The sequence below is a fragment of the Eleutherodactylus coqui genome, chromosome 2 (assembly GCF_035609145.1).
Source record: "Eleutherodactylus coqui strain aEleCoq1 chromosome 2, aEleCoq1.hap1, whole genome shotgun sequence".
In the NCBI taxonomy this organism is placed as follows: Eukaryota; Metazoa; Chordata; class Amphibia; order Anura; family Eleutherodactylidae; genus Eleutherodactylus; species Eleutherodactylus coqui.
Genome location: NC_089838.1, coordinates 231,209,435 through 231,228,031, shown reverse-complemented (window position 1 = coordinate 231,228,031; position 18,597 = coordinate 231,209,435). Strand labels below are relative to the sequence as shown.

Below are 18,597 nucleotides of genomic sequence, written 5' to 3'. Positions count from 1 at the left end.
TAAATCCCTGGCTGCTGATAGCTCAGCAGCGCTACCGAGGCTGGGACAGCGGCAGAAGTCGACGCTGAGCCCCGGCAGCTGTCAATGGCTTTTCAGGGAAGGGCTTCATAAGACCTTTCTTAAAAAGCCTTTCAAAATAGTGTGAAAAACAAAAAATAATAATACTCACCTGTCGGGGCTCAGCCACAGCTTCTGCGGCTGTCCCCAGCTCTGTAGCTCTCAGCTATCAGCAGCCGGGGATTTAAAATCCCCGCCTGCTGGTAGCTCTAATTGTGATTGGCTGAGCACTTCAGCCAATCACAATCAAAGCTACCAGCAGGCGGGGTTTTTAATAACCCAACTGTTGATAGCTCAAAACAGCAGTGCAGAGTCAGGGACAGCGGCAGAAGTCGCTGCTGAGCCCTGGCAGCCGTGAATGGCTTTTCAGGGAAGGGCTTCATAAGCCCTTCCCTGAAAAGCCAATTAAACGTAGTTTAAAATAACATTGCATACTCACCTGCCGGGGCTCAGCCGCGGCTTCTGCCGCTGTCCCCGGCTCTGTATTTCTGAGCTATCAGCAGCCGGGGATTTAAAATCCCCGCTTGCTGGTAGCTGTAATTGTGATTGGCTGAAGCACTTCAGCCAATCACAATCAGAGCTACCAGCAGGCGGGGATTTTAAATCCCAGGCTGCTGATAGCTTAAGACAGCAGTGCAGAGCCAGGGACAGTGGCAGAAGTTGCCGCTGAGCTCCAGCAGCCGCGAATGGCTTTTCAGGGAAGGGCTTCATAAGCCCTTCCCTGAAAAGCCAATTAAAAGTAGTTAAAAAAAAAAGTACTTACCTGTCGGCTGCTGTGTCCCCCGTGGGGATGAAGAACACATCTGCATGCGGCAGATGTTTCCTTCATCCCCGCTAGTTAAAAGAATTCCCTGCTGCTACATCTGCCACATCTGTGCCAGATGCAGCAGAGGAATTCTTCAATTCTCTAGTGCAGCTGTCACACGTCGGCTGCGGTAGAGGATTCTGCTGCCGGCAATTGATTTCAGTGAAGGGCTTTGAATATAAGCCCTTCCCTGAAAATCAACTAAAAGTGGTTTAAAAAACAAAAAAAACATACTCACCTCCCTTCAGCTGTCAGGGCACAGCCCTGTCTTCTCCTGCTGTCCCCTGCACTGTGGTGCTGATTTATCAGCAGGAGGGGATTTAAAATCCCTGCCTGCTGAAAGAGCTGAATGCGATTGGCTGAGGTGCTCAGCCAATCACAGGCAGCTCTCGCCCATCATTCATTCAGGGAGAGCTGCGTACAGCAGATGTGTTCTTCATCCCCGCATGGGACACAGCAGCGGCGGACAGTTAAGTAATTTTTTTTTTACACTAAAATTTTTCTTTTTCAGGGAAGAGCTTATATGTAAAGCTCTTCCCTGAAAAACATTCCAGGTGTGCCAGCAGACCACTGTCTTCAATGGAGCCACCGGCAGCAGCGGCTCTATTGAAAAGAATGCCTGCATTTTTTTTTTACACTAAAATTTTTCTTTTTCAGGGAAGAGCTTATAAGTAAAGCCCTTCCTGAAAAAGAATGCATAGGTGACGGCAGACCATTGTTTTCAATGGAGCCGCCACGGACTATAGCTATCCTTGATCACAGTAGTGTCTTTCATGTCTTGAATCATGCCTTTCACAGTCTGATATGAAGAAGGGTTCAGAGGACAATATCTCTTTTTAATGGGAGGATGACCATTCGTGGGGATAGTGTGAGTGATGTTTTTCACTTGTCTGAAGTCTGTGGCATGCTTGCTGAAGGCTGTGTGGTTTTGACAAACTACATCAAGTACTCCTTCTTGTTGTTTCTTGGGGTTTCAGAAGTGCCCATATGAAGGTTAGACCACCAGGGTGCTTCAGTGGAAAAAGATGCCTTCTCCGTCTGCTGAGAGGCGTGTAGAAGGGTAAGACGATCAGAGTCTAGGACATCCTCTGGCTGGAGTAAGGACACTTGAGCAATATTTCTTTGGAGTGATGGCAGGGTCACCTGTATTGAGAACCCTAACTGGCACTCGTCCTGCGGAAACAGTTGCCAAACTTCTGGCCGCTATTAGAAAAGGGTGCTCTTCAGTGTCTATGGATTCAATAAGAGCCTGGTAGTCTTCTCCTTGTAAACCAGGTCTGGTCTGGCACCACAACAGCATCTCACTGGCAGTCAGCAAGGGGTGGGAGCTTAGCAGAGCTAGTCGTGCTAAACTCCCTCCCCAGCCTATGGAAACTGCTGGCAAGGGGAGGGACTTTAGCAACACGAGCCGCTGCTAACGTTCCTCCCCCTTCCCTAATTGGTCTCATAGGCTCCCAAAGGAGTCTATGGGAACAGCCGGCGTATTCCTGCATAAGATAGGAGAAGTCCTATCTTTTCCAGTCGCACATAAAAGCGGCCGACGGGAATGCACACCGTTATGTGCTATCTTTCCCGGCTATCTTTAAAGGGGGTTTTCCAAGCAGCACTGGCTGTCGGTGCTAGACTACACCACAATCAGAGCGAAAGCCACTGCTCTAACCCCTGTGTAGTCACTGGCTCTCATCATTGCAGGTGTAGCTCTCATTGAAATCTAATGGCAGTTACATCGGCAATTACAAGAGCCTGCCACTACACAGGGCTCAGAACAGCGGCTTCCAAGCCCAGCACTGACAACTGGCGCTGCCTAGAAAATCCCTTTAAGGACGTGGTGATGCATAAAGTCTTAAAATTTCAAATGTATTCTTGTACATCTACAATAAAGATCCCTTTTAAGAAAATCTGCTTTGCTTTTCAGAAATATAATTGCTGACTGCAACATTCCTATGTGGGAAACCGTGGTATATCCATTCAGTAATGGTCCTGCCGAAAATCTGGACAGACTCTTGTGTTTGTGCAGAGATCAAGAGGTATCACTCAGTACACAGCAGAAGGGTACATTACACATATTCGTTAAGGAAATGCCAGGGCTACCTATGTTTTTGTGCAGATATCTTTTTTTAACTTAGTCCCTATATTAATTCACCAATGCCCTCCGATGCCAGAGACAAAATTTATCCACGGAATGATCATAATACATGGTGCCCTACTTTGTCTCTGTTCTGCAGAACAGTCAGATCAGTAACAGAACCTATGAGAGAGCAGGGCATCCGGTAATATAACATCCCCACTTTTCTTCCGGACGGCTCTTGGACAAATTTTGTCCCTGGAATGGAGATTCGCTTTAGGCTGCCTGTCCACGGGCGTTGCGGTATCCCTTGGCGGATCTCCGCCACGGGAGCCGCCGCCTGGGAGCAGGAGCCTGCAGACGGATCTCCGCAGTCAGCCTATCTGACAGGTAAGCTAACTGCTGAGAATCGCGGCAATTCGCAGCATTCTGCGAATTGCCTGCCACGAGAGGAGAATCGCTATGATTCTCCACTCGTGGACAGGGGGGCTGCGCTTTCCATAGCAATGCTATGGAAAGTGTGCATTGCATTCCCTGCGGTCGGATTATCACCGCAGGGAACGCAATGTAAAAACGCCTGTGGACAGGCAGCCTAAAAGGAGCCCACACACATTAGAAGAAAGTCAGCTGAACTCACCAATGGTGATGAAGAGCACATATGGAGAGGATGGAAGGACAGTGAGGGAGAGAAGATATGGGGAAAACAGGGGAGTGATAGGATACAGAGGAAATACAGCGAGGTAAAGGAATACACAAAGAACAGAGAGTAAGATGATATATGGAGAACACACAATGAGGGGACATAGGTAGATATGGGGAAGATATACTAGGGAGCAATAGAGAGATCAGTGACAGTGAGGATACATTGGTAGATATGAAGAAAATATTCAGAGGAGCTGTAGAGAGGTCAGAGACAGTGAGGATACATAGATAGATATTGGGAAGATATACTGAGGAGTTATAGAGAGTTCAAAGACATTGGGGGCATATAGGTAGATATGGGAAAAATATACTGAGGAGCTATAGGAAGGTCAGAGACAGTGAGGTAGGTAGATATGGAGAACATAAATGGAGGAACTATAGGGAGGTTAGAGACGGTGAGGGCATTTTGGTAGATATGGGGAAAATACATGGTGGAGCTATAGATAGGTCAGAGACAGTGAGGATACATAGGTAGATATGGGGAAAATATACGGAGGAACTATAGAGAGGTCAAAGACATTGAGAGCATACAGGTAGATATGGGAAAGATACTGAGGAGCTACAGGGAGGTCAGAGACAGTGAGGATACGTAGGTAGATATGGGGAAAATATACTGAGGAGCTATACAGAGGTCAAAGACATTGAGAGCATACAGGTAGATATGGGAAAGATACCGAGGAGCTACAGGGAGGTCAGAGACAGTGAGGATACATAGGTAGATATGGGGAAAATATACGGAGGAGCTATACAGAGGTCAAAGACATTGAGAGCAAATAGGTAGATATGGGAAAGATATACGGAGCTATAGGAAGGTCAGAGACAGTGAGGGGCTATCGGTAAATATGGGGAACATAAATGGAGGAGCTATAGGAAGATTAAAGACAGTCAGGGCATATAGGTAGATATGGGAAAGATATACTGAGGAGCAATAGGGAGCTCAGAGACAGTAAAAATACATAGGTATATAAGGGGAAGATATACTGAGGAACTATAGAGAGGTCAGAGAAAGTGAAGATGCAAAGGTAGATATGGGAAAATTTATGGAGGAGCTATAGAGAGTTCAGAGACTCATAGCATATAGGTAGATATGGGGAAGATATATTGATAAGCAGGAGATGCATAGATTAGTATAGCGAGGGAACAGAATACACCGAGAACAGAGATGCCGAGAGGATATCGGTAGATATGGAGATGATACACTGAGGAGATACATGGAAAGGATCCAAGGGGAATAGACAGTGAGGGGGAGGAGATGTATGGTGGACACAGGCGGTCAGGGGAGGAGACATCAGGACAGGAGTCTGTGAGGGAATGAGGAGGACAGGGACGCAGCGGGAGGGGACACGGGGAGAGCCGCAGGAGGTGACGGGGACACAGGAGAGCGGCGGGCACGTGCGCGCGGGCCCGCGTCCTCTGTGGTGAGCGCGCCTGCAGTGCACGCGCCTTCTCCCTGCCCATCAGCCGGGATCCCCCACTCTCCTCCTCTCACAGCCAGGCCAGCACGGGAGCCGCAGCCGGAAAGCCGTGCACACAGAGGACGTTACTCCGCCGCCCGGGTCATGGAGGAGCAGAGCCGCTGGCCAAACACCTGAGAAGGAGCGCTCGTCTCCAGCTGCCAGAAGAAGACGCAGCTGAGGCCGGGGCCTGTGCGTTACATGGAGGGAGAGCGGCGGAGCGGAGGAGGAGAAGGAGCCCCCGTCCATCACTGAGCCGTCCGTGCACCGACCATGCATCTGCACCAGGTGCTCACCGGAGCCGTCAACCCCGGGGACAACTGCTACTCCGTGGGCAGCGTCTGTGACGTCCCCTTCACGGTAAGGGATTCCCGGGGCACGACGGCGGCTTGTAGGTGCGGATGGAGCCGCCTGGGATTCCCCGCGGCCCGGGCGCTGGATGTGCTCCGTCATGAGTGGGGGATTGCTGGGGAGGGGAGGCGGCATGATCAGAGCTGCAGCAGTGACGGGGACAGCCACCATGTATATATGTATACGGCTAGTAGTGACGAGCGGCCACCATATATACGACTAGTAGCCGGGGGACTGCACCCAACCTGCTGCATCACTTGTAGGAGTGTGCCATAGAGGGCATCTCTGTAGTGTGTGCCCACCTGGCATCTGGAAGATACAAGTAACAAGTGAGGCCACACCCTCCAAGACATGAAGATACATTGTAGCCGTTAGTTGGATAAGTAGCACATAGCTGCTTGTATCATCCCCAACTATGTGACGCTTTATAGAAATTACTCTTTGGTGCCCCCCAAAAATGTATTGTGCCATTATCTGGGTGTCATTCCCCGAATCCTTAGCTGTAAGGCGGGGGTCACACGGACTGATTTGGATTGCAGATTCCATGATCGCACGGGCATTAAGAGGAATGAAGTTTTGCAGGTTCGCTCAGACGTGCGGATAGGTATTGCGGTTTCCGTGCGCGGAATAAAAATCGCAGCATGCTCAATTTTTGCGCGGATTCTATGTGGATGGCCTCCTATTGAAGCCAGTGGACGCGAGTGTTCTGTCACCCATAAACAATTAAAATTGTGTAAGAGCGGCGGAAACGCTCGCAGCTTCAAAGGAAAAGTCAGCTGGAGGGAAGAAAGATTCTTCCGTGATCATTTGTAATTTCTTTCCGCGAATGATCGCAGGTCTTCCACTGCGGAAATCTGTATGCAGGATCCGACCCGTTCGTGTAAGACCAGCATAATTGTTCCTCTCGTTGTAGCAATTTGGGTGATTGGATCATCTACATAAGAGGCCAAATGTGTGGCTGTCCGAGACTCCCCCTAAGTGATAACTGCCCTCCGCGGATTACAGGAGTCAGACCTGTTTAAAGAGCTGCTGTCTTAAAGAGAACAACCACTTCAACCCATGCAGGAACAAGCACTGTAAATTTACGGCGCTTGGTCCCGGACTTAAAAGCCAGCCCCTTTAAGGCCTCCCTCACACAGGCATTCGGCAAAGCGCAGCAATTTTACTTTCGGCCGCAGCTCCCTGCAGCCGTCAGAGGAGTTAAGCATAACTCATCATGGATGAGGTGCGCCAAACATCAAAAATAGAACCGACTCCGCTTGGAAATCACGACGCTGGAAAGCACCGCGATCGAGCGGTTGTCAGAGAGGCTCCATTGAAACACTGGAGCGTTATACCGCGATTATGGCGGCAATGAAAATGCTACGCTAATCCTGGTAGAAAGGGCCTGTGTTAGGGAGGCCTTGATAAGAAGCCCAACACAAAGGCCTCATGTGCACGGGTGGGTTGGATTCCGCATGCGGGAACCCAGAGTGGAATCTGACTGTGCCCGCGGCCGAGGACAGTGCTTACCCATCCGGATCTTCACTGCGGACGTGTGCGGAAGCACCAGCCAGCGCGCATGTGCTGTAGGGATTTAAACAAACAAACAAAAAAAAAATCTCCTTCCCCACTTCCCGGACTTCAATGGAAGCTGTCCGTTTAGGAACTGGAGCAAGCTGCGATTTGTTTTCCAGACCAACATGTCTGCAAAACAAATCCCCATGCTTTAATTCAGTGTTCCCCAACTCCAGTCCTCAGGGACCCCAACAGGTCATGTTTTCAGGATTTCCTCAGTGTTGCACAGGTAATGTAATTATCATCAGTGCCTCAGACATTGCCACAGGTGTTCTTACCATTGGATATCCTGAAAACATGACCTGTTGGTGGTCCCTGAGGACTGGAGTTGGGGACCCCTGCTTTAATTCAACTGCGGACGCTCATGTCTTCCTAAAAGCGTCTTGAACTGCGGATCGTCCACGCGGATGCCCTGCGATTATCACTCAAAATTCAAACTAGAGAAAGTGAGCCATAATAGTAATGCGTTAAACGTGAAGCCATCAGATACTATCCGTTCACTTGTCGCTGGTCGCTGAATTTCAGCCTTCATAAAAATAGTCACTAGTTCGTTGGCTTGTCATTAGGTTTAAATGGCAGTCGTTCAGTCTTTCAAACAACTGGAGGAGAGGGGGGAGTGTTTGCCCAGCTAAACACAATGACTCATTCAAAATCCAATCCACATACTGCCACAGTAGACAATGGCTTTTTCTTTGCCCTAATTAAACACTTTCCAATGAGAAGTTCTTCACACACAACGACCTAGCAAACGAGGGAAATGGTGAGTGTTTCTCAAGATTATCTTTACGTGTAAACGCTCGTCATTTAAAGTGCAAAAAAGTTGTTGAGTCGTTCGTTCAAATGACAATCGTTGCGTGTAAATAGGCCTTTAAGCGCCCAACAGTCATCCTAACAACAGTGACATAGCTCAATCATCTGAGCTACTAATTTTAGCTAGCCTAAGGGTCCACTACTTGGAATGACTATCGGGCGCTTAAGTGCCCACCAGTCATCCCAAAGATTATCACTCCTATGCTTTCACACAGGAGCGCTAATCACGCACTTAATGGAGGCAGAGCGGACCGGAAATCTCTAGGCCGCTCACCGCCATTGACAGTGAACAGGCAGTTGTTCATAGATGGAGGGCTGCCTGTTTACATGGGCCAACTATCGGCAGGTTTCTATGCCTGCATAAAATGAGCGATGAACGATAAGCAAATAAAGTATCTGACTCTCTGCATGCTATCATGGTGATTGAGCCTGACCTGCAAGGTCTTGTTCTGTGTGTAAAAAGGGCCCAAAGTAGTGACATAATTTTGGGGATCCTTCCAAAAACAAGTAGTTGTAAACTTTGTGCCTCTAAAGTTTTATTCTTCCAGAACAAGTTTAGGAACAGAAGTCGTCCTACTGCTCTCGTCCCAGTGGTTTCCTCAATGCAACCACCAGTGAAGAAAGTTTCCCAACATTGATAAATTGTGGTTAATTTAGTGACTCCTCTGTGAGCCTTCCAATAGTCTAACCCTCCTACTCCAGTCACCCAAGTGTTACTCCTTTCACACTGGTAGTGCTAGGGGTTCACATTGTTCAGTTCTGTCATAGGAGCCAAAGAACAAAAATGACAAAAGTGTCGAATCCGACACTTGACTGAGACGGACAGCACCCAACAGACCCTACTGACTATGATGGGGTTTGTCGGACTTTCGTCATGCCGTCTGGTGTTGTACTGGACAAAATGGTGAGAAGGCCAAAATACTGTTGTCCTTAGAAGCGGGTTGGACCACTCCAGTGACTAGGTACATACTGGACTAACGCCACAGGCGAGGGCTCTACAGTCTATCCAGAGACTACAAGTGGGATTGCAGAAATCCATAGACCTGCTGCTAAAACAACCCTATTCATATGTATGAAAGAGATTTACAGCCACAGAAATTTCTGCATCAAATCTTCCCGTGTGAACATAATCTGACAGACACCAGGGACATGTGACTGCTGCAGCCAATCACTGGGCAAAGTGAGCTGCTAAATGGCTGCAGAAATCACATGACTCTGGTGTTGCTGATGTCATGAGCAGCCGGCATTGTTAGAACAGAGCGGCAGGGGATTGGGTGAGCCGAGTGACCTCATTTATGTTTTTCCAGCCTGTTGAGCAAATTTCCAAAAACGAGTTTTCCCTGGTTAATACTAGCATAGAACATGGAGCCATGCCGCATCATCTGTCTATTGCTGCTTCGGCTGGATTGCAGGCATGGAGACCTATGTGACAACTTGCAAGCCTCTTTTACCTTACTTAATTGAGATATCAGTGTGTCTCAATCAGCTGAAGTCTGTCACCTCTTTTTTGGGCTATATATTGAATGTACTATACAATGCGATGGTAAGTGGAGTCCATACATACCTTTTTTTTCTTTGCACTGTGGCTCCACTGTCCACATATCGGTGTTTATTTATCACAAGTCATAAGCAAATTAGCAGTTGACCGTCCGATGGGCCGTCCATTGCTGACAGCAGTCCTGGCTCTCTTCTGCCCCAGTGTTTAAAATAACCACCCCTTTCCATCCTCAGTGACATCTTCAGTTATGCCCGCTGAGGCTTCATGTGTTCCATCATCACAGCTCTTACGCCTCAGTGATGACAGCGCAGCACCTGATGGCGGTCCTGGCTAAGAAGGACTCTCAGCGCTGCACCTGCTCGCTTAGTGCGGTGCAAGCACGGGGATGATGGAAAGGGGTGTTTTTCCAAACACAGGGGGTAGGGGAGAGCCTGGACCACCCATCGGACGATCAACCGCTACATTGCATATGGAGGGAGATAAACATAAACACTGATATCTGGACAATTGCGTTATGCTGAAAAAAAAAAAAGGTAACTATGGATTTCCCTTAGCATCGCACATTGTACAGTGTATTTGGGTTATAGCCCATAAATAGGTGACAGACTTCCTTTAATGGTTTTACACAAACATAAGATGTTGGCAGTTATAGGCTGGGTTCACACAGGGCAGATTTGCCATGGAATTTCGCTGCGGCAAATCCGCCTGCATCTGCTAATCCCGGGATTAGCCAGCCATGTGGACGAAATTTGTCAAAAATCTCGTGCACATGGGGCGGACAATCCGTCACAGCAAAGCTGATGCTGTGGCGTGGATTCCCGGGACGCAGCATGTCGTTTTGTTTTTTGTTTTTTTTCCCGTTGCGGTTTCAGTCCTCTCTATGGGAGAGCCGGCCGCAACGGAAAAGCATGCGGTGAAGCCGCTCCAAAACCCGCAGGCCAGTGCCGCGGGTTTTTCGCTGCGCTTATTCTGTGGTTTTTCACTGCAGCAAAACCGCGAGATTACCGCGGTGAAACAGTCTCGTGGGAACCCAGCATTACAAAGACAATAACTGGTTACAGGGCTTGATGTTCACCAAACCATGTTCAGTGGTATTTGCCCCAACAATGATATCACCAGGGGTCTCGCTGCTAGAAACCCCATGGTAACAGCTACTAGTAGAAGTTGAGCTAAGTGTTTTTTTTTTTTTTTTTAACCCATTATATCTATTCACAAAACCAACATTTAACACCTTGGTGCCTTAAATCTGTTAATTTGGTGGGTCACAGCTTTCACATTTACCTCCTTAAGGTTATGATGCCCTGGTGACTGGACTGACATAAGGCCGCTCTCACACATGCGCTTGAAAAAACATTTACTGCGTTTTCAGCTGCGCTGACATGCGTTTTTGACAGCGTTTGACTGCCTTTTCAGCGCAGTTATAAATGCAGCCAAGCAAGCTGATAATGCCAGAAATGAAAAAACGCAGTCAAAAACGCTACTGAAAACGTGGTAAGCAGCGCTGAAAAGGTACCCCATTCATTTCAATGGGCACAACGATTATCGTTCTAACAAAAGACTGAATGAATTAACGACTTTTTTGCATAGAAATGCTGAGCATTTAAATGTACTGATAATCGTCTGAAATCCTCTCTATTTCCCTCCTTAGATAAAGTAAACACTATATATGTTGTTTGCCCAGGTGGTCATGCGTTTATAAGAGGAATAGCCAGCAGGGTTTTAGTTAGTGTGAAAATCAGACCTTGTCTTCTGCCACCATGAGTGAACAAGTAGTCATTGTGTTTATGCAAGGCAAACAATCGCCCCTCCCCTCAAGTTGTTCAGGCTTTCAAAGACTGAACAAATGCCATTTCAATGAAGCGAAAAGCAAACGATCTAACAATCATTTTATGCAAGCTGAAATTCGGCGATAAACGACAAATGAATGAATACTGCATGATGGCTTCTCATTTACACGGAACTATTATCACACAAATTTGTTTGTTTGAACAAAATTTAAGTGATAATCATTGCGTGTGAATGGGCCTTCAGGGCCCTTTTACATGGAATAATTATCGTTCATTTAATTGCTGGATCATGCAAATCCGCACAATAATCCTTCAGTGTAAGCGCCGCAAACGATGGGCCAAAAATTTGCTTTTCCGCTGTTCATTTTATGCAGACGTTCACAACTATCAGCCCGTCTAAGCAGGCAGTTGTTCATCTACGAGGGACTGCCTATTTACTCTGAATGGAGGCGGCTGCTGGAAGGGATCTCTGGCATATGTGTGACAGTACAGGAGGGCTGCTGGGCACTTAAGCACCTGACAGTTGTCCTCTAGGGGTACGTTCACATGTAGTGGACAATGTGGTGGATTTCTGAGTTGGTGCAGATTTTGACACCAATATTGGTGCAGATATGTAGCTGAATAGAAGGGGTGGAGTCTGCTGCGGATCAGCACCAAAATATGAGTCGAAATTCACACTGATGGTGCGGATCTTGATGCACTTTTCGACACTGTGGAAAATCCGCATCATTATTTGATACGAGTCTAACTTTTTAATAATATCTGTCAGTGGAGAGAGGGAAATAAACTGCTGCTAGACACTTATCTCCTGTGGGAACAGATCATCTGGCATGCTGGAAATATAACGTGCCCAATCCTCGCTTGCCGAAATAGTAGCTGTCAGGAGAGCCAAATGGCACCAATACACATTAGCTTTGCACCGGACGACTATTTCTCCTAGAAGTGATATTCGTTCAGTGAATGGAGGCACAGCGGGCTGGAGATCTCTTCCAGTAGGCCACCTCCATTCCCAGTGAACAGGCAGTCGTGCAGAGATGAACAACCACCTGTTCACGCTTACTAGCCGCTTTGTTTAAGTGAGCTGAACGACTACTGAGTGAGTTGTCGGCCAGGACCCCGTCAGGTCTCGTGTTTGTATGGGACAAATATTGCTCATTTGAGTGACTATTCAGCTGTCCTTGTGAAGCCACCCTAATATGGGGTTTACACGGGACAACTGTTGGGTCAACGACTGCACGAGTGCTGACCGCTAGTTTGCGCTGATGTAGAGCGTTTAGACACTTAGATCACCACTGGATCGCGGGCTTCTCACTCAGCATTGCACCTTCTATGTAAAGTGGGGAGCGTTTACGCTCAGCGAGAAGGCAGCGATCCACCGATGGTCTTTATGCTGGTTGAAAGTAAGCGATAACGATAAGTAAACAATGTTTTTGCATTTAGACGTAACAATTATCGCACATTTTCGTTTGTTTGAATGGTCCCGTGTAAATGGCCCTTAAGGCCTTGTCCATGTCGGTACTTGCTGCCATTATCACTTCCCACTGTTCTACTGTGAACGGAGCCTCGGATGCGTATGTGAACGAAGCCTAATGTGTTTGTGCACAGAGCTCAGACTGATGCACTGCAGTACTGCAGCCTGCACAACGTATGTGAGTTATAGGGGGAAACCGTTCTAGAAATCACATAGTAATCTTGGGAAAACTGTAACCTGTATCAATAATGATAAATAACTCCCCTATAGATGGATGGATGGATGAATGACGCTATGTATGATGCAGTGAGACCATACATGTACATATAAATTGTATGTATGTATATGGACTACAGGGAAATGGTGCTAGAAAGTAGTGTTGTAAGAGAGGGAACAACCTGCTGAATGCACATATATTGTGTGCTGCGTCAGTGGGAGTGAATCATTGCTGAATCACACTGTGTGTCCTTGATGTGTGCAGCATCTGGGTAACCCTATACGTTCTCCTCATGTTATCTTATAGCTGGCTAGACAAGCTACAACATTGTTTCACCCCTTCTGCTTTGTTTTATGATCTTGCTCAGTTCAGGGTCTCCGTCTGTAAGCTTAGTCTTCGGAGGAGAGAAACAGAGAAAAATTGATCACATCGCACAAAAATCGCAAGTTTGCGCTTCTGCGATTTTAACATTACAAAAGTGCCATTGACATTTGCAGAAAAAAAAACACAGTGATATCGCGTTAAGAAACGCTAGTGGGTAAAAGCCCTTATTTTCAATGGGGTTTCAAAAAAAAAAAAAAACAAACCTGAAAGCAAACGGAAAGTCCACAGTTGCTGCTGTTCCATTAGGTTTCCTTTTTTTTGGGATGTGAAAATAGCGCAGTCTGCAGTGTTATTTTCTGGGGAGAAAAAAAACAAAAAAGAACTGAGACCTGACTTTTTAGAAACCCTATTGAGATCAATGCGGTAAAAGAATGAATCCTTTTTTTTTTCAATATTATTTCAGTTTCTTTCCTCTAAAAACTGAGCAGAGAGATGGAACCCCCAGAACTGAGACGTAACGCAGGTGTGACAGCAGCCTAAAGCGTCTTTCAGTGGAATGTGTCAGCGTTCATAATGTATAGATCATACCATAATGGGGCTGTGTGCATTGGTCGTCAGATCCCTGGAACTATTTACTGCCTCTTATGTTTACATTGTCCAGACCCAATCTCCACTGTAGGGTTGGGCAATTTAATTAAATTGAATTAGGTTAATTTGCCATTTGGGGGTCCTGATGACTCTTTTTCCGAATAATAGCAAAATCAGTTTAGCTTTGGACCCTACGGGAGGGGTGCCCGGATAAACTCTGCTTACTTGGTATTGTGAATGGTGGAGCTATCCAGATTCCTGCGCCATGGATCACATTGGTGCTCAACTCATGAAGGAAAAAGGTCCACAGGATAGAACTAGAAGTAAAACCAAACCGCACTCGCTAAACAGTAAATAAGTGTTTCTTTCACTATGCAAGCCTAGAGGAAGCGTGGCGCCACGTGAAATGGCTGTTGCCAGTCTTTTGCACTTGTGTTCACCTGCTATGTGAAATAAAGGCTTCTATTTTACTGATCGGTGAGTGCTGCTTGGATTTCTTGGTTCTGTTTAGTTTTGACTTTACTGTAGCAAGAGTCATGCTAGACTACAAGGAGACGTCCACGGACCACCGTACACCACTGACCCTGGCAGCGTTAGGGGTGCATACTGTACAATTATCTCTGACAGCTGGAGGCTCCGTGGTACTCGTCCAGTAGTCCACTGGGCCATGCTGCAGCCCAGCTTGTTAAAAGTGGATTGTAGAATAACCTCTTTATCACCTGGTTACAGGATAGGGAATAAAAGTCTGATTGAAGTGCCACGACTTGTGAAAACAGGGAAGGGGGGTTGGTTGGGGGGCAATGTTCTCCTCTCTTCGCTGGTTTGCCCTGAAGAGGAGCTTGAATGGAGCAGCTGCTGTTGTGCCATTCATTTCAACAGGACTGCTGTGAATAGCTGCGCACAAGCCTGTGGATTGGTGATAAGTCAATTATGGGATAACATAACCTTTAAAGGGGTTTTTCCATGACTTAAAATTGCTTCACATCCGCTCTGTCTTTCCTGGTTGCTGCTGACTTGTTGCAACAACCAGGAAAAGCATAGTGAAGTTTTGGGAAAACCCCTTTAAGGACTGGAGGAGACTCATCTGCTGCCCTGCACAGCCAGTAGAAAGCCTCGTTGCCCCTCGGGCTTATTCATTCTGCATGAAGTATTCTTATTGGCACTGAAGAGAAGAGAAACTGAACGTCTTTATAAATGTGGATTTTGATGCAGAATAGGAGGCAGATTTCAGCTATGTTCAATTCTGCATCAAAATTTGCAGGACCACAAATTCTGCTACTTCTTGGCAGAGTAATTCCGCCCATGTGAAAGCACCCTTTAAAAGCCATACAACATAATGATGCAGGGGATGGAGCCTTAAACTTCAAAGAGCACTTGTCATGGCATAGAATCGGCGGGGCTGGCTACTGAGCTGTGCAGTCCTGGCCCCGCTGACTTTCACTTTTTAAAAAAAATATTCTACCCTTTGTTTGCCTGGAAGAGCTCTTCATAGTTCTGCTATCAATGTGTCAAGTGGGCGGTCCCACCACTCGCTGTCAATGGATGATGCCAGACTGTCAATGAAATCTAATACTATTAATATAACTAATAATGTATTGTTGAATGGACTGTATCACTAAATGTTTTACTAATTGAAACCAGATAAACACTTTCCATTTTCAAAATTTTATTATGGTGTAATAGCAGATTGATTTTTTTTTTTTTTTACTATAATGTTCCATGTCATAGAATCAGACTGGTAGAGTTGGAAGGGGCCACCAGGGTCATCAGGTCCAACCCCCTGTTCAGTGCAGGATTCACTAAATCATCCCAGACAGATATTTGTCCAGCCTTTGTTTGAACACTTCCATTGAAGGAGAACTCGCCACCTCCCGTGGCAGCCTGTTCCACTCATTGATCACCCTCACTGTCTAATCTCTAATCTGTGTCTCCTCCCTTTCAGTTTCATCCCATTGCTTCTAGTTTTTCCTTGTGTCCAACAGCAGGGTCCCACACTGATCCTGAGTATAGACCAGCTTAAGGTAGGGTCTCACACGAACGGATTTCAATTGTGGACATTGAAAGCATGAACTTTCGATTTTATTTATTTATTTTTTTCCTTCACACTCACGGATACGAATTGCATATTCCGCGAGTGGAAGAAACATCGCAGCATGCTCTATTTTGCTGCAGACTTTGCGCGGACGGTCTCCATTGAAGTCAATGAAGGCTGTAGGACCCGCAGTCCATGTGCAATTAACATTGCGTATTGGCCGCAGGTACCTGCGTCATTGCTCAGCAACAGTGCAGGAAAAACAAACATTGGAAGGAAAAACCCAAACTAGTGCGCATGACCGTCCGGGTGCTGGTACACCTTCAGTAGCTGTTGGCTCTCAGTGTGGAGAGAGGGATAAGTCGCTGCCAGACTCTTCTCCACATTAGTGCACTTCTTCTATCCCTCTCTAGGATTTGTACAGACACTTTGGGTTTGTCGCCAGAAAGCTATTTTTAGCCTGCAAACCTCTTAGCGCTGACGAGTGTTACATGGATTTGCCACCCTGCTCATATCCTTAATTACAGCTGGAGTGAGAAATATCTGCTTTGGAAATAAGTTGGCGCACACTAAAATCCTGATTGTGTGAGGATGGTACATGTAGCTTCACTATTCTATATATTCTAACCGCATCATTTAAATGGCTCGACAGAGCGAGGGGACTCCCTCGGTCACCCAAAAGATCCGGTCTGCAATGAAATTGCGAGCTGCCATTGGGTTACCATGGTAGCCTGGGTGCCCTGTATACGCACGCAGTCTTGCCATGGATACCTCATGTGTTGCCATAAAAAGCAGCGGGAAGGGGTTAATATCAGCTCATAATGTAATCTTTAGAATCGGTAATATTATGTGATCCCGCTGGTTTATGTGCCTATTCCAAAGTAAAACCGTAAAGTTTTTGCAAACTCTTTCCACCAAGCAGGGTAAAATAACTAATATACAAGGGAGTCTTCCGGCAGTTATGCCAATGCAAAAAACCGCTGACAGCTCTATGTGGGGTCAGGGGAGCGGATTGCAGGCATAGCTTTGTAAAGCGTCTTACTATGTATACACCAATAAAAATCAGGTTTTATAGATATCGCTGTTTACATAAAAGGCAAGCTATTGAAATATCATGCTGTTTACCCTTTACAGAGAACACCTTAACAAAATGCCAGGATGGCTGATTCTTTGTTGCCCTGCTTCCCCAAAAATATGGAATAAAGGGCAATCAAAAATTGTTATATAAAACGGTACCAATAAAAGCTACAGCTCACCCTGCAAAGGACAAGTCCTCATACCGCCTCAACCAAACCCTATTGGAACGGAGTGACGCAAAGCTATTTTTTAAATACACTTTTAAACGTAACAAAACCTGTTTACATTTAGTATTATCAATCTGAACCCTACTGATCGCAAAGTAAAGTCAGCAAATAATTTTTCTCTCTCAAAGGGCTCCTGCCCACGGACCGATATTTGCTGCGGATCCACACAAATACCGCCCATAGCATGTTATAGGAAATAGATTTTTCCTGCACGCTTGTGGAAACCAATTGGGGTTTCTGTAAGCAGAGGAAAAATCGCAGCATGCTTCATTTTCCTGCGGACAGCTTTCATTGAAGTCAGTGTAAGGCTGCCTGTCCACAGGCGTTGCGGTATCCTGCAGCGGATCTCCGCCGCGGGAGCCGCCCAGGAGCAGGATAGGCTGACTGTCGGAGATCCATCTGACAGGCTGACCATGAAAAATCACGGCAAATCGCAGCATGCTGCGATTTGCCAGCCAGGAGCGGAGAATCACAATGATTCTCCGCTCATGGACTGGGGAAGCGCTCTCCATAGCAACGCTATGGAGATCTTTCACTGCGTTCCCCGCAGCCGGATTATCGCCGCGGGGAACGCAATGAAAACCCGTTTGTGGATAGGCAGCCTAAGCCGTCCGATTTGCGGCCCTTTCGCAGTGTAATTGCAGAAAGGTCGCAGATTCCACAGGAAAAACATGAGTTTAAGAAAAAAAATCTGTACTGCACATGTCTGACTGTGAGCCGTGCGGACCATCTGCAGTTCAGATACAAGTAAAACCAGCAGATATTGAAAGCAATGGGAGATGTTGCAGTAGGATAGAACAGGCTGCGGTGTTTTCCGCATTGGAGCGCCATGCAGGTGAACATCGCTCATGTGTACGACCCCATTCAAATGAATGTGGTTCAGATTTGAGCGTCTTGGATGAGAAAAATCACACGTGTGAAAGCGGCCTAATAGTAGGGGGCCTTCACACTGGCAAGAAAATCATGTGATTTTTCTCGGCATGCCAGAGTGATTGAAAACACATGATTATGATGCCAATGATTTTTAATGCTTTCATTCTCTTTTGCGATATTTTCGCGATGTTGCATGAAAAAACAAAACAAAACGCAGCATGTCCTATCTTTTTGCAATATCGCCCATTGTTTTCAATGTAGCAGCACCAGCCCTGTTAAAAACAATAGAACACCAGGATTCCCTGCCGTGCTTGACAGCCATGCTGAGGGATTCCTTCAGCCCATGGGGAATCCCTTCAGCTGCGGCAGTGGTTTCACATGGATTCCGAGAGTGGTATCGGACTGTGAATCACAGCCCGATATTGCCCTCGCCAGTGTGAAGCTGCTGATCTACCAACCGCTGTAGTGGTGTCCGGACAGGATATTCTGAGCAAATGAACGTCCAGGAACTGCGGTCGGCATAGCACCATATGGATCACATGACCGGAGCCAGCTCATGTGATCCGCGTTGCTGTGCTGACCTCACGTCCTAGATGTTGCTTTCCTCAGCACAACCTGTCGGGACACCACAACAGTGGCGAGTATAGCGGGGACCTAGACCCTCCGTCGGAGCCCCTGACAATCTCTCACGGGGGCTCAAGG

At 46.8% G+C, this 18,597-nt stretch overlaps 1 protein-coding gene across 3 annotated transcripts in view; it reads left to right on the top strand.

The window, feature by feature from the left end:
• Positions 1–5,057: 5,057 nt before the first annotated feature.
• The window catches only part of DMXL2 (Dmx like 2), a 123,962-nt gene continuing 110,422 nt past the window's right edge, over positions 5,058–18,597 (top strand). For all 3 annotated transcript variants that reach the window (XM_066592607.1, XM_066592606.1, XM_066592610.1), the window contains exon 1: positions 5,058–5,443. In XM_066592607.1, coding sequence (XP_066448704.1) covers positions 5,357–5,443 — 87 coding nt within the window. In that variant the 5' untranslated portion in view covers positions 5,058–5,356. The remainder of the gene's footprint in view (positions 5,444–18,597) is intronic.